Source organism: Hippopotamus amphibius, chromosome 5 (assembly GCF_030028045.1).
Source record: "Hippopotamus amphibius kiboko isolate mHipAmp2 chromosome 5, mHipAmp2.hap2, whole genome shotgun sequence".
NCBI classification, from domain to species: Eukaryota; Metazoa; Chordata; class Mammalia; order Artiodactyla; family Hippopotamidae; genus Hippopotamus; species Hippopotamus amphibius.
In genome coordinates, this window is record NC_080190.1 from 36689418 (window position 1) to 36705267 (window position 15850).

Here is a 15850-nt window from a genome sequence, read left to right on the forward strand (position 1 = left end):
TGCCTTACATTTAAAAGTTGTGTAAAAACCCAGTCTGTCTGGCTTCAAGAACTAAAGGAAAGAGTCAAGGATCACCATAGCCACTGGAAAATAGAGAGAGAAAACCCAGAAAGGAGAGAGCCAGAGAGAAAGGCCAAATTCTGTGAACTCAGTCAAGTCTCTGGCTGACCTCTGAATTATGCATGCACAGGGCAGACTTCAAACAGTCCAACTAAAGCTAAAAATTGAATTGAGATTTGAGTTGTTGCCTACCACAAAGGAGACTGAGTTTGCAATCTAAGTTTCACCAAATTAAATGCCTATCAAAACAAGCAAGCAAAAACAACCAACTAAACCAAACAAATCAAGACACTCTTTGGAAGAATATAACAGAATCCAGCCTGCAGTATAAACATTTATAATGTGAGGAATACAATCCAAAATTAACTAACATACAAAGAATCAAGAAAACGTGACCCATTCCCAAAAGAAAGACAATTAATGGAGATCAACTCTGAGATGACCCAAATGCTGGAATAAGAAGACAAGATTTTTAAGCAGCTCAACAAAACAATTTTAACAATGCTCAACGTAAAGGAAGATACTGTCACAATGATGAAAAGATAGGATACCTCCTTAGAGAAACAGAAACCATTAAAAAAAAAAAAAACAGACGCACACACTTGAAAAGGGTGAATTACACGTGCAAAATATGCCAATAGTTGTTTTTTGGTTTGTTTTTTTTTTTAAAGTAGGTCTGGGCTAGAAGGGTGGGATAGGGAGGGTGGGAGGGAGGCTCAAGAGGGAGGGGATATGGGGATATATGTATATATATAGATGATTCACCTTGTTGTACAGCAGAGACTAACACAATACTGTAAAGCAATTATACTCCAATAAAGACATAGAAAAAAAGAAAAAAAGAAAGAAATTTACAAGCATGACTTGAGCCCATCAGGCAGGTGGTGGGGATGGAGGGGTGGGAAGTAGGTCTGGAACCCAACTGTACAATATCTGAAATCTTAAAATCAACAAATGTGCTTAATAGCTGAATAGAGATAGTATGACAAAGTATAAGTTAATTCAAAGATAAAGCTATACAAAGTCCCTCATCTAAAAAACAGGGAGGGGGAAAAAAGGATTTAAAGGAACAAACAACTTGAACATAAAACTAAGAAAATAATTCAACTAACAATAACATCAAAAGCAAAACTTAAAACTTATATTCTGAAAACTACAAAATACTGGTGAAAGAAATTAAATATCTAAATAAATGGAAGAACATTCCACGTTCATGGATCATAATACCTAACAGTAAGACAGTAATACTTCTCAAATTGATATACAGATTCAAAACAATTCCTATCAAAATATCATCTGGCTTTTTGCAGACACTGACAAACTGATCCTAAAATTCATATAGAAATGCAAGAGACCAAGAATATCCAAAATAGTCCTGAAAAAGAACAACAAAGTTGGAGGCTCATACTTCTGGATTTTAAAAATTACCAGAAAGCAATGATGATCAAGACAATGAGGTACTATCATAAAGACAGACATCAATCAAATAGAATTGAGAGTCCAGAAATAAAACCATACGTCTACAGCCAACTGGTTTTCAACAAGGGTACAAAGATAATTCAGTGGGGACAGAAGAATCTTTCCAACAAATGGTGTTGAGACAACAAGACGGCCACATATAAATAATGATGTTGGATCCTTAACCTCACAACACAAAAATGAACTCAAAACAGATCAAATACCTAGCTAACAGTAAGAGTTAAAGCTATTAAACTCTTATGAGAAAGCACTGGGGTAAATGACCTTAGATTTGGCAGTAGCTTCTAACATATGACATCAAAAAGCTTGAGAAACAAAAGAAAAAGATAAATTGGACTTCATCAAAATTAAAAACTTTTATGCTTCAAAGGTTACCATCAGGAAAGTGAAAAGACACACAGAATGGGAGGAAATATTTGGAAATCATAGACAAGAGGTTTGTATATAGAATATATAAAGAATTCTTATATTTCATTAATAAAAGAACAAATATCCCGCTTAAAAATGGTCATAGGTGGGACTTCCCTGGTGGTCCAATGGTTAAGAATCCACCTTCTAATGCAGGAGACAGGGTTCAAACCCTGGTCAAGAAACTAGGATCCCACACGCTGCAGTACAACTAAGCCTGTGCGCCACAACTAGAGAGGAGCCTGCACGCTGCAGCGGAGGATCCTGCATGCCGCAACAAAGATCCCACGTGCCACAACTAAGACCCAATACAGCCAAAAATTTAATAAAACCCAAAAAACAAATAAATTTTTTTAAAAAATGAGGAAAGGATCTGAATAGCAGGTCTTCAAAAAGACACAGAAATGGTTAGTAAACACATGAAAATGTGTTCAACATCATTAGCTGTCAGAAAAATGCAAATCAAAACTACAATGAGGGACTTGCCTGGTGGCGCAGTGGTTAAGAATCCGCCTGCCAATTCAGGGGACACGATTTCAAACCCTGGCCTGGGAAGATCCCACATGCCACAGAGCAACTACGCCCGCTTCGCAACAAGAGAAGCCACCACACTGAGAAGCCCACGCACTGCAACGAAGAGTAGCCCCCACGCTCTACAACTAGAGGAAGCCTGCATGCAGCATTTAAGACCCAATGCAGCCAATTAATTAATTAATTAAAAAAAACTACAATGAGATATCACTTCACAGTCACTGGTATGGATACAGTCAAAGTCAGTTAATGACAAGCAAGCGTTACCAAAGATGTGGAGAAATCGGAACCCTTGTATCTTGCTAGGGGAATGTGAAATGGTGAAGCCAGTTTGGAGAAGAGTCTGACAGTTCCTCAAACAGTAAAACATAGTTACCATACGACCCAGCAAGTCCACTCTTATGTATCTACACAGGAGAAATGAAAACATATACCCAACACAAAAATCTGTACATGAACATTTACTGCAGCATTATTCGTAACAGCCAAAAAGGTAGAAATAACCCAAATGTTCTCAACCTATGAATGAATAAACAGAATGTGATATTCATTCAACAGAATGTTATTCAGCCAGAAAATGAAATAACTTCACATCTATCAGTATGGCTACTACCAAAAAAACCCAGAAAATAACAAGCATTGACAAGGTTATGTGGAGAAACTGGAAATTGCATAGATTGTTGATGAGAACATAAAATGGAACAGCCACAATGGAGTACAGTATGGCGGTTCTAAAAAAAAATCAAAAATAGAATTACCATATGATCCTGTCATTCCACTTCTCAGCATAAACCCAAAAGAACTGCAAGCAAGAATTCAGACAGATATTTGCACACCCATGTACATGGCAGCATTATTCACAACAAACAAAGGGTAGAAGCAACCCAAGTGTCCCCTGACAGATGAATGGATAAGCAAAATATGGTATAAACATACACTGGGATATTATTCAGCCTTAAAAAGGAAGGAAATTCTGACAACATGAATACAACAGATAAACATGAAAGGAGATTATGTTAAGTGAAATGTCAGTTACAAAAGGACAAATATTGTATGATTCCACTTACATGAAGTACCTTGAGTAGTCAAATTCAGAGACAGAAAGTAAAACAGTGGTTGCCAGGGAGTGAGGGGAGAAAGGAATGGGAATTTTTGTTTAATGGGTATAAAGTTTCAGTTTTGCAAGATGAAAAGAGTTCTGGAGATTGGCTGCACAACAATATAAATGTACTTAACACTACCGAACTGTACACTTAAGAATGATTAAGATGGGGACTTCCTAGGTGGCGCAGTGGGTAAGAATCCGCCTGCCAATGCAGGGGACATGGGTTCGATCCCTGCCCCATGAAGATACCACAAGCTGTGGAGCAACTAAGCCTGTGCGCCATAACTATTGAGCCTGCGCTCTAGAGCCTGTGAGCCACAACTATTAAGCCCATGTGCCGCAACTACTGAGCCCACGTGCCTCAACTACTGAGCCCACGTGCCTCAACTACTGAAGCACACGCACCTAGAGCCCGTGCTCTGCAACAAGAGAGGCCACCGCAATGAGAAGCCTGCACACCACAATGAAGAGTAGCCCCCACTTGCCACAACTAGAGACAGCCCATGTGCAGCAATGAAGACCCAACACAGCCAATTAAATAAATATTTTTAAAAAATGATTAAGATGGTAAATTTTATGTTATCTATATTGTATCACAACCTAAAAACTGATACAGCCTATAACAGTAATAAATACTATATAGGAAAAAAAATGAAAACAGTACCAATATATATACTACAATATGGATAAATCTTGGAAACATTCTGCTAAGTAAAAAGAAGCCAGTCACAAAAGACCACATATTTTATGATCTCATTTATATGAAATGCCCATAATAGGCAAATCTATAGATATAGGGAGTAAATTAATGGTTACTTAGGGCTGGTAAGAGAAGGAAAGGATGTAGGAGGATAGAAGGATGATTGCTAAAGGATACGGGGTTTCTTCTTGAGGTAATGACAATGTTCTAAAATTAACTACACACAATTGTGAACATACTAAAACCCACTGAACTGCACACTTTTTAAATGGGTGATTTGTATGGTATGTGAATTATATCTCTCTAAAGCTATGTAAAAGCAAAAAAATTTAAGGCTACTCTACCCAGAGGGAAAAACACTAGGCATTCAAAATGAAGACTGCTGGATCATAAGCTCGGTACACTTATGAAGAGCCTAAAACTGGTCCTCTCATTCCAGAGGAAGTTGTATTGGGGAAAATAACTAACACCACTGCAAAGTAAACTTCAACTGGCACCTATGCAAATCACGTATGTGTCATTTATAAATAAGTAGAGACCCACACAGATGAGCAGACATTTAACGAAAATCTAATTAGAGGGTTTTAATGAGTATTCTTCAGCATGCTATGACTTAGCATTAAAAACTGAGCTCCAAAAAAATTGGGGTTCCCAATCCTGCTTACATATCAGAGTCACCTGTGGAGCTTTCTCTTTTAATATACAATTTCCCAGAACTCTCCACAGATCTATTAAATCAGAATCTTTAAGATACAACCCAAACACATTTTTTTTAAGTGACAAAAGTGACACTGACTTTTATCCCTAGATAAGCGCCAATGATCTCTCGTGATGTCCGTGGGTGCACTAGTAATATTAGTAAACTTAATAATTAGTAAACTTAGAGATAACTTTTATCAAATTGGAAAGTTTTTTAAAATCTCTAACCTCCCTTATTAAAAAAAAAACTATGATTTTTCTGGACTTAAGCAAATTCTCCTCTTACTTCTCTCCATAAATGATTATACTAGATCTTTCAATAGAAAGCATAATAGGGGTAGGCAAGGGTATCTGACTTCAAAAAAAAAAAAAAATGAACAAATTGAAAATCATTTCATTAACTTAGCTAGATAGATATGCTCTGACTAATGATTAATTAGCAACAAAACAAAACACTGTTCTGTTTTGGTTTTAGTCAAAAAAGCAACTTATTTACTTACAGAAATCCATTAAAAACATCAAGGTTTTTTCCACTCAAGGCATCAATCTTGAATGGCCAAAACATTTATTTTATATCCAGATGGATTCTGTAAGTTTAAAGATAATGGGACAATTACCTATCCAAGATTTATTTTTCATTTTTAGTTTTTGCTTTGGTCATCAGCATAAGTAGATCCAATTATTTAAATATTTAAAACATATGATAAAAAGAAAACTGTCATAGTCTCTTAAATTTCCAGAATTGTGAAAACATTACCACAATCTGTACCACTCCTGGCTTTTAAAATCTATTCAACTGAAGCTCCTGAGTACCACATTACAATTCTTATATTGAAATACGGAAATATTAATATGTATGCTGAAGTATTAATATGTATCTATTAATGGTGCACATATATATAGTACATATTTAACTAAGGGAAGAAAACTATTCCTATGGTAGCTATAGACAAAGTGCTTCTGGTTACCTTCCCCCACCCACATGCCCCACACCTCAAACTGCAAAATTCAGCGATTTTACATTTCATGACACTAGACTTTGCATGACTGATAACACAGCACACCAAAATAACAAACTGGTCTGAACACAGACATTTCAGACTTTTTTTCTATAGGACTACTACATACCTGATTTTTCATCTTGTACTTCAAATTCTGCACCAGCAGATCCCAAAAGTGATGCCCCATGTTGTAACAATCTACATATATCAAATCTGTCAAAATTCAATCGATCTGTAGTAGATGAATCTTCCATAGCACTTTCTGAAGTAGTTTCTAGATGAGGTTTAAAAACATTCAATTTGATTATATAGCCAAAATATAGAACGAAAGAAAATAGCATCACTTAAGGTGGGTGGGTAATATTTTAAGGAAAGTAAAACGTGGAGGAAGTAGAAAAGCTATTGAGGATTTACTTATGATCAGCTCTTATTTATGAAAAAACTATTTAGTAGGTGGCTCCCTTACTACAAGCTATCAGAATGTTCGTGGGTGTGTATGTAACTTTTTGACTATGAAAGCACAATGTTATATGAAGAAATGCATCCCCTCAATGTTGAAATATGTATGTTACAAATCATGCTATCTGCTAAACAGTTAAAAAATACCAAGGTCGTTTATTGTAGTGATATATTGGAAGATAAACATATTCATGGAATACATTCATAAACAAAACTAGTGACCATCATTGTTCCCTATACCTGAGGAATATCCTAGACAAAAAGGAACTACTCAATCAATAGGATTCATTTCTCATAATATAAGCAAATTACAACCTCCTGGCAAATCACTAAAATTAAATATTCATCTGGGATCTAAAACTATCTATAAAATGCTTTGTATTCCTCCCAAAAAGGTTATGCCATTGTAAATTTTTAAATGCACTATAATTGTTCACTGACTTAATAGTTTGTTTAGCTGGTATTTGCATATAATTCATCTGTAAACTAACGTGTAATTGCTAAACTGAAAAGGAACTGCTATGAATATCTTAAAGTTTTCTAATGATGACAAGTAACCTTACTATATATTTTAATGCTAGTGTAACTAATTTAAAGCTTTTGGGGGGAATTCTCTGGCGGTCCAGTGGTTAGGACTCAGTGCTTTCACTGCAGGTTCAATTCCTGGTCAGGGAACTAAGATCCCACAAGCCATGAGGCATGGCCAAGAAAAAAAAGTTTTTTTGAAAAGAATTTGAGTCCTAGTATCTCTATATACCAATTATTTAACTATTTAAGGGTAAGCAAGGGTAATAAGCTGGAAAGAAAAGGCTCTTTTCTGAAACAAGTTATAACTTCTTCTGGTTATATATTTCTCTTGATGAGAGAAGACAACACAATCCCTCAAAATAATAGGTGCAGCAAATTAAAGCAAAAATTTTAGACATGCTAAGACATATGATAAAAGTCATGTTATCAAAGTGACTTGAAAATGAAATGCAGTTGCACCGTATTAAATTCTCACTTAATTAAAATGTATACCTTTGTTAATCTGTAAAAGCATACATTCATTTTTAAATGTCATATATAATAGGCAGTCAGAAAACAAGTAATTTCTTCCAAAAGACATCAAACAACTAAAGGCTGACCCTCCATATATCCACACATAAACTTGCTTAAATTTAGTAAACAATAATCATGCTTAAATTTAGTAAACAATTACACTATTCTCCCAGCAACAAGAAAAAAATAGACTGTTTCAAATATTTACACTGTATTGATTTCTTTTTTTAGGACATAAATCCTTGAGAGAAGTAATAGTCTTTGTAAATCAAGCATACTGTAGAATTCATAATTTAAAATATATATGAGATAATGGAACTATACTCCAATAAAAATTAATTTAAACAAGTAAAGAATAAATAAATAAAATATATAAGAAAACATTTTGTTTGTCTAGTATGTTTTTTAAAACATGGTGAAAATATCCCCTTATTCAATATTATTTCCTGACAAGACTGCACCTAAAAGCACGAAAATTAAGCCTTTAAGTTAAAGCGAAATTACTAAAATATAAAATGTGCAGTTTTTACTGCAAACTACTTTTCCACTTTAAAAGCACCTTGTTTGGTTCTTGGCACTGGATTCCATTCAGGTACATTTTTCACTATAGCTTCAACAGCTTGTCCTGCTGCAATCCGAGTATCCCAATTTGTACTCCTTAAATATATCAACACCTTAAAAAATTGTAAAATAGACCAGTTATATACCAAAAAATATTGTTTGTTCAAGGTGGCCAAAACAGAGAAACACAAATTTACTTGTTATTAATTTCTAATTTAACAGTTCTCAAATTTATATAAAACACTTTGGAATTATTAAAATCATTTATAAGATTCTATCAGTCACAAGAAATATCACGATACTTTAAAAAAATGAAACAGAAAACTTTTAATAAAATAATGCTTAAGTGCATTTTAAAAATAACAGTTTTTAATATACTAAAAAGCAAAGTTCATATTATTCATAAGTCCCATTACTTAATGCAAGAATTATAAAACTAGTAGAAAAGACAAATGAGTTCAGCAAAAGAGCAAGATGTAAGATCAATATACAAAAATCAACTGTATTTCTATACACTTTCAACAATCTGAAAATGAAATTAAGAAAACAATCTCATGTATAATAGTATCGGAAAGTATAAAATAATAAATTTAACAAAGAAAGTGCAAGAGTTGTATACTCAAAACTACAAAAAATTCAAAATACTATCGAAAGAAATTAAATAAGACCTAAATAAACAGATACCTCATGTTTATGAATTGGAAGACTTGATATTGTCAAGATAGTAATACCCCCTAAACTGAATACAGATTTAACACAATTCCTATCAAAATCCCAGCTGACTTTTTTGCAGAAATGGACAAATTAATCCTAAAACGTATATGGAAATGCAAGGGATCCAGAATCACCAAAACAATCTTGAAAAAGAATAATACAGTTGGCAGACTCACATTTCTTGATTTCAAAACTTACTACACAGCAACAATAATTAAGACAGTGTGGTACTGGCAGAAGGACAGATACATAGATCAATGGAATAGAATTTAGAGTCCAAAAATAATACTATGTGTCTATGGTCAACCAATTTTTGACAACAGTGCCAAGACAATTCAATGGGGAAATAAAGGTTTTTACAACAAATGGTGCTAAAGCAACAAAATTATTTAAAATCCCTACCTCATATGAGACACAAAAACTAACTCAAAACAGAACAGAAGGCTAAAAATAACAGCTAAAACTATAAAACTGTCAGAAGAAAACATGAGGATAAACCTTGTAACCTTAGGTTAGGCAAAGGTTTCTTAGATATCTCAAAAGCGCAAAAGTGATGTGCTTAAAAAAAAAAAGATAAATTCAACTTCATTGAAATTAATAAATTTCTGCTTCAAAGGATACCATCAAGGAAGTGAAAACACAACCCACTGACTAGAAGAACCTATTTGTAAACTCCATACCTGATAAGGGCTTGTATCTAAAATAAAACATTCTTATACCTCATTAATAAAAGAACAAATATCCCGCTTAAAAATAGGCAAAGGATCTGAACAGAAAGGTCTCCAAAGAAGATACAGAAATGGTCTATAAACAAATGAAAAGATGTTCAACATCATTATTCATCAGGAAAATGCAAATCAAAACTACAATATCACTTCATACTCACTGATACGGATATAAACAAAGTCAGTTAATAGTAAATGTTGGCAAGGATGTGGAGAAATCAGACCTCTCATATATGCTGTTGGGAATGTAATATGGTGGAAAGTAGTATGGCATTTCCTCATGAAGTTAAACACAGTTACCCTATGACCCAGCAATTCTACTCTCTGGTATACACCCATGTATGAAACTTACATCCACACAAAAACTTGTACACAAATTTCACAGCAGCAAAAGGCCAAAAAGTAGAAACAACCAAAACGCCCATCAGCTGATGAAGAGATAAATAAGATGTGATATTTCCACACAGCATTACCCATATCCATACAATGGGACAATATTTCGCAATAAAAAAGAATGAAAAATGAAACATGCTACAAGATGAAAGAATCTTGAAAATAATATTTTAAGTGAAAAAAACAATCACAAAAGGTCACACATTTATATAAAATGTTCAAAATCAGCAGATCTACAGACAGAGAGTAGATTAGCGGTTGCCTGGGATTGGTTATGGGAGGGAGAGTGATTGGTAATAGGCATGAGGTTTCTTCTGCGGGAGATAAAAATGTTTTAAAATTAGATTATGGTGGAGTCCCATGGTGCTGTGGGGCGGGTCCTCGCGCCTGCGCGGTGCGGGCGGCGGGCACAGCAGAGTGCGAGGCTCTTTTGTTCGCCTGCGGGAGGGCCGTTGGCCGGGGCCTGCGGTACACCGCTTCAGTGAGGGGCTCGACCGCGGCCCAACGCCTTCTTGCTTTTCTAGTCGCCACTCCCCCGGCCGGCCTGACAAGATGCGCCAGTAGCGCGGCTCGTGGGCACTGCTCTGAGCAGCGCCACCCTTTATACCAGAAAGCTGGCGGGCACTATGGGGAAAAAACAAAAAAACAAAAAAACAAGAAGAAAGTGGAGGAGGTGCTAGAAGAGGAGGAAGAAGAATATGTGGTGGAAGAAGTTCTCGACCGTCGGGTGGTAAAGGGCAAAGTGGAGTACCTCCTAAAGTGGAAGGGGTTCTCAGAGGAGGACAACACATGGGAGCCAGAAGAGAACCTGGATTGCCCTGACCTCATTGCCGAGTTCCTGCAGTCACAGAAAACAGCACACGAGACAGATACAGAGGGAGGCAAGCGCAAAGCTGCTTCTGATTCGGAAGACAAGGGGGAGGAGAGCAAACCAAAGAAGAAGAAAGAGTCAGAAAAGCCACGGGGCTTTGCCCGGGGTTTGGAACCGGAGCGGATTATTGGAGCTACAGACTCCAGTGGAGAACTCATATTCCTGATGAAATGGAAGAATTCTGATGAGGTTGACCTGGTCCCTGCCAAGGAAGCCAATGTCACGTGCCCACAGGTTGTCATATCCTTCTATGAGGAAAGGCTGACGTGGCATTCCTACCCCTCAGAGGAGGATGACAAAAAAGATGACAAGCATTAACTCTCCTGAGTACCAGCCCCTGTCACATCTGACAGTGGGTTTCAGGTGGGGAAAGAAGGAGGTCTACTTGTCCTGACACCATAGAGGTGGCTTGAGAAGATGTCCTTTGAAGAGCCAGTATAGTTTCTGTGCCCTACAGCAGCCCAACTGCTTTAAAGCAGTTCCATGCTGTATAGTTTGCACACCCATCCCAGTGGAGGGGAAGGAGGGTCAGTGTTCCAAGGCAACCCATTCTGAACTTTGCTGAGAAAAGCAAAGGGCCTTCTATGAAGGACAAAACTTGCCGAATGCGATGTGGGAGAGCAAAAGATACTGTGGATCTTCAAAGAGCATCTCCACAACCCACAGCCTTCTTCCCAATAGTGTTAACTCTGCATTTTTACAGCGTAGCATGTGTGTAGTTTTTGGCTATTACTGGTGTATTATTTGGGGTGGGAGGGATGGGGTGGGAAAGAAGGGAGATGGGTTAGGAACATTTTTGTTAAAATTTGGGGCCTGATTGGGGAAATGGTGAAACAAAGGAAAGAACAACTAATGATGATTTGGTTCTGTGTCCAGAGTATTTTATCCTTTCAAAATATGTCATTGGTAACCTAAATGAGGACTGTGAGAGACTGTTTAAAAGCTGTGAATGCCTGAAACTTAGAAGCCAAGGTGTTCCCTGCCTGAGCTTAATGCTGTTCCCAACAAAGGACTAAGCCAGTTAAGAAGTTACCAAATCTGCCATTTGGGGGATGGAAACTGGTTGAGGAGGAAATCTTATTGGAGTGTATACACAGGTAGATGATTCTGTCTTAGAAGTGCTAATTCTTGAAATTGACAAGAAGACCCTTTCTTTTCCAATTATGAAGTTATAAATATCAGCTTCTCCATCCAAGCCACTGGCTGAAGTATTTGGGGAAGGGCAGGAGGTGGGAGAATAGGGAAAGATACGGGCCGGTGCTCTTAGGGTGGAAAGTCTTGGAGCCTCTGTTTTTTGAACTCTGAAACCATTGGTGGCAGGGTTCAGTCACTGACAGCACAAGTTCACTGAATCACTTCAAGAGTTTGAATGATTTCAAAAGCCCTGGTCTCAGGAGAAGATTAAATTTTCATACTGGGGCAGTGGTTCACTTTAAAACAAATTTTTTTAATCCTAAGAATTAACTAAAACCCAAAACGCTGTCTTGAATCATGAGATCCATCAGTTCTTGACATCGTCTAGACCTGCATCTAGAACTCCGTTGTAAAATCTTTTGAGGCATGTTAGGTTTCTGTGAAAACTTTTGTTTAAATGTAAACTTCATACCAACACTGTCAGTTTTTGTCTTAATAAAACTATAGATTTATAATCCTTAAAAAATAAATAAATAAATAAATAAAATTAGATTATGGTGATGGTTGCACATATCTGTGACTATACTAAAAATCACTGAATTATACACTTTATCTGGGTGAACTGTATGGTATGTAAATTATATTTCAATAAAGCTGTTTTTTAAAAAATAAAACCAAAGGCAATAGGAAAACACTGAGGGCAGAAAGGGCACAGGAGGTGAGAAGGTGCTAAAAACATACTTTGCCTCTTTTGGAATTATTTGATGGCAGCCATACAGTGGGGTCTGAGTTAAGAAGACCAGAACTCACTTGGAAGGCTGGAAACCTTTTCTCAGTTCAGCACAGGTTAGTCTTGTTCATTGTTTCCAGTTTCAGCTCATTCAGTCCTCCATCTCTTCCCTTGGGATGAGAAGAAATGGGTATGCCGCTCTATTCCCACACTTTACAGGTGAGTATAGTATTGCCTAATATACCTCCTTCTCCATTCTGAGAACATGGAGGCTGTAGATGTCAAATCACTCTCTTCATCTACATCTTGGTTAGAAAGTTCTGATAGTATCTAAGTGGGGAGTGTGTTGGAAAGAGAGTCACTGTTAGCCCCCATGACAGGAACAACAGAGTACAGATTTGTATATGATGACAAAGGGCTTAGAACTCCTACTCACAGGAATCAGGGAGGAACAAATCAGAACGAAAGGAGGAGATAAGACTGGCGGAAATGGAGGTATCTTGGGTCTTCCAATACCTGGGCTATCATATTGCTTCCCACCCCGTCCTCTATCCACCACCTCCAGCCCCCTAAACACACATACAAAGTACTCCTGTTTTCACTTTGCATACCAGAGAATTAAATACATGGAATTTACTGCTTACTATCATGCAGTTGCACTTCTACAAGCCCAAAGTTCAGTAAAAATAAACCACTGCTTAGGCAAAGAACATGGGCTAGGATTACAAAAACATTTATCCACCAAAGCAGAAAGCCTCCACTTTCAAAGAGCTAGTAACTAAGAATGTAACGACAACTAGTTTCTCTCGTATTTCTACCATTACCCGCGAGTACTTATCCATTTGAAGACTGCCAACTAGTATAATTATTATCTGCTAAGAACAAGTTAGACGACTATCAAACTAGATTAACAACTTAGTTCATTACCAAATTGGATCAGATTCAAATTTTGTGCCACAGGCCAAATGTTCTATATTGTCAAATCCCTTAAACAATTAAACTTGATATACACACAAAAACCCCCAAATATTTTAAACCTTGTGACAAACAAAAATGGCAAAAATTTTTAAATATCTTGAGAAATATTGAGATATTTAATGGAATTCAAAGACCACGAATTGTCAATAAGACAATTTCTTTCTCTACTTTCATGTTCCTACCCATGGATAAATTCCCACAACTGTATTATACTAAAATGAAAAAAAAAAAAGAGTTCTTACTTTAGATAAGAGATTATTTAGCTCATGGGGATGAAGTTTCACCACTTCTCCAAGTTGCTGTGCAGCAGCTTTTCTTGTAACTGGAGTAGTGCCAGTATCCAGTAAGATAAAAAGACGGTCAAGCCTAAAATAATAAAAGTACAACGGTTATTCTGAAATGTGTCCTCATATGTATAAGTTTGAGTCAGTAAATGTACATATTCAGCACCTATGAAGAAAGATTTATGGTAGGGTCACAGGAGATAATTTAATCTCTACTCGTAAGGAACTTGTTATGGAGGTGCAGTGAGTGGGTAAGGCAAGTACACAAACAATTAGAATATAAGGTACAATATAGGTATTGTACATGCATATACACGTACAGTAAGACACGTCAGAAAAGAAGTATAAAGTGCTTTGAGGAGTGGGAATGAAGGCAATGAATACTACATCCCCAACTGTATAATTCTGAGACGGCTTTCTAAAAGAAATGGTGTATGAGCTGGACCTTAATGGTAGACAAAAATTTCAGTACTGGTGGAGATGAGGTGGTAAAAAGGAAAAGGGGGAGAAACATTTGGAAGAGGGAGTAAGAAGAGAACAGCAATAAGAAAAAGACTGTATTTAGGGAAGTAAGTAACACAGCCTGGTTGTAATTCAGGGTACACTTAAGAGAACAGTAGAAGATACAAGATACAGCTACAAAGGCAGTTACAGTCCTATTGTGGAGATCCTTGAATTATAGCTCACCCATGAAAGTCGCAGGTCAAGAAACTGATGGGACTGGAGCTACGCTTTAGAGAGATTAGTCTGGCAGCAGCGTGAAGCATGAAGTAAAATGGAAGGAAACTTTTAAAGAGTTTTTAGACCTGAACTACAATCATGGCAATAAGACTAGAAAGAAGTTGGGGAAAATGCTGCAGAAGTAAAACACCAGGTATAGTAATTCAATGAAATGTCAAGGAAATGAAAGGGTTCTGAGACTCTGAATCTTAGAAATGAAGATGTCATTAAAAGAAATGGGAAGAACTAGAGGAGGAAACATTATTGAGAAAAGGTGACAAGTTTATTAGCAGCAGGGACAGGAAAGCTGGGGGAGACCAAGAAGGATAGTTGGAATAGAGATCTGTCGTTCAGGAGAAAGTCGAGACGAAAGGTATATAGATATGAGTCATTTGTATAGATGTGACAGATATGGCAATAAGATCTCTGAGGAAAGACTCTGTAAAGGCAAATAGCATAATGGGACAAATTCCAGAACCACAGCACCACGATTCAAATCCCAGTTGTGCCACTTATCCAACAGATAGTTTGGAATAAAATCACAATGCCTTATACCTGGAATAAGTGGGAAGAAATGGAAAACTGTGTCATTTTGTTTCTTGGATACAAGAAAATTCTAAGATTTTAAAAAGGCAAAGAAACTAGTAACTACTACCAGCTGTCCACATGTCATATAGGTCTAACCCTTCCACCACAATACTAATCAGGCTCAATGAGACAAATGGATGCCACAGGTTACAAAAGAAAGGTGGCTTCACATACAGAATAAATGTGTACTTTAAACAAGATGAAGGTTGAAAAGGGGCAAGATTATATTAATGGTGCCCAATCCTATATGAGGGGAGAGTTAGAGAATACACCTTTAAATCTCATCTAGTGAGGAAGAGAAACCAAGGTCCCAAAGTTAAGCATGAGCATTAAGTATTAATAAACTGCAAAGAGGCTCATATTTTACTTCTGGGATTATTTTTCTTTCACAAAGAGCTAAAAAATTAGAAAGCAATGCTCTAAAAACCTTTTATAAGAAAATATAAAGCTATAAGGTGGAAATTAAATAAGCAGGTTTTTTTCTTCTCTTTTTTCCTTTTTCTTTTGGACGGGGTAGTATTTATCAAACCAGCCAGCCACTAATAAGCACAAACTTGTAACTGGTAAACATATATATAACTAAAATAGATCTTTTTCAGTGAAGAAAGCTAAGGGTACTATGAAAGCTTTTCAACTGCTTCAGAACAAAACACTAAGAGGTGAGGTTCA

At 36.6% G+C, this 15850-nt stretch overlaps 2 protein-coding genes across 4 annotated transcripts in view; one reads left to right on the forward strand and one right to left on the reverse strand.

Annotated features, from left to right (window-relative positions):
- The window catches only part of BTAF1 (B-TFIID TATA-box binding protein associated factor 1), an 88626-nt gene that overhangs the window by 61630 nt on the left and 11146 nt on the right, over positions 1–15850 (reverse strand). The window contains exons 1-4 of one of the 3 annotated variants that reach the window (XM_057735146.1): positions 13832–13871; positions 12692–12781; positions 8043–8157; positions 6111–6257 (exon numbers count right to left, since the gene is read on the reverse strand). In XM_057735146.1, coding sequence (XP_057591129.1) covers positions 6111–6237 — 127 coding nt within the window. In that variant the 5' untranslated portion in view covers positions 6238–6257; positions 8043–8157; positions 12692–12781; positions 13832–13871. Of the gene's footprint in view, positions 1–5482; positions 5533–6110; positions 6258–8042; positions 8158–12691; positions 12782–13831; positions 13956–15850 lie in introns of those variants that run through there. The other 2 variants (XM_057735145.1, XM_057735147.1) reach the window with 2 other exon arrangements.
- LOC130853305 (chromobox protein homolog 1-like) lies at positions 10151–11065 on the forward strand. The gene has a single exon (XM_057735009.1). It carries the CDS (start codon positions 10151–10153, stop codon positions 11063–11065), a length of 915 nt encoding a protein of 304 aa, XP_057590992.1.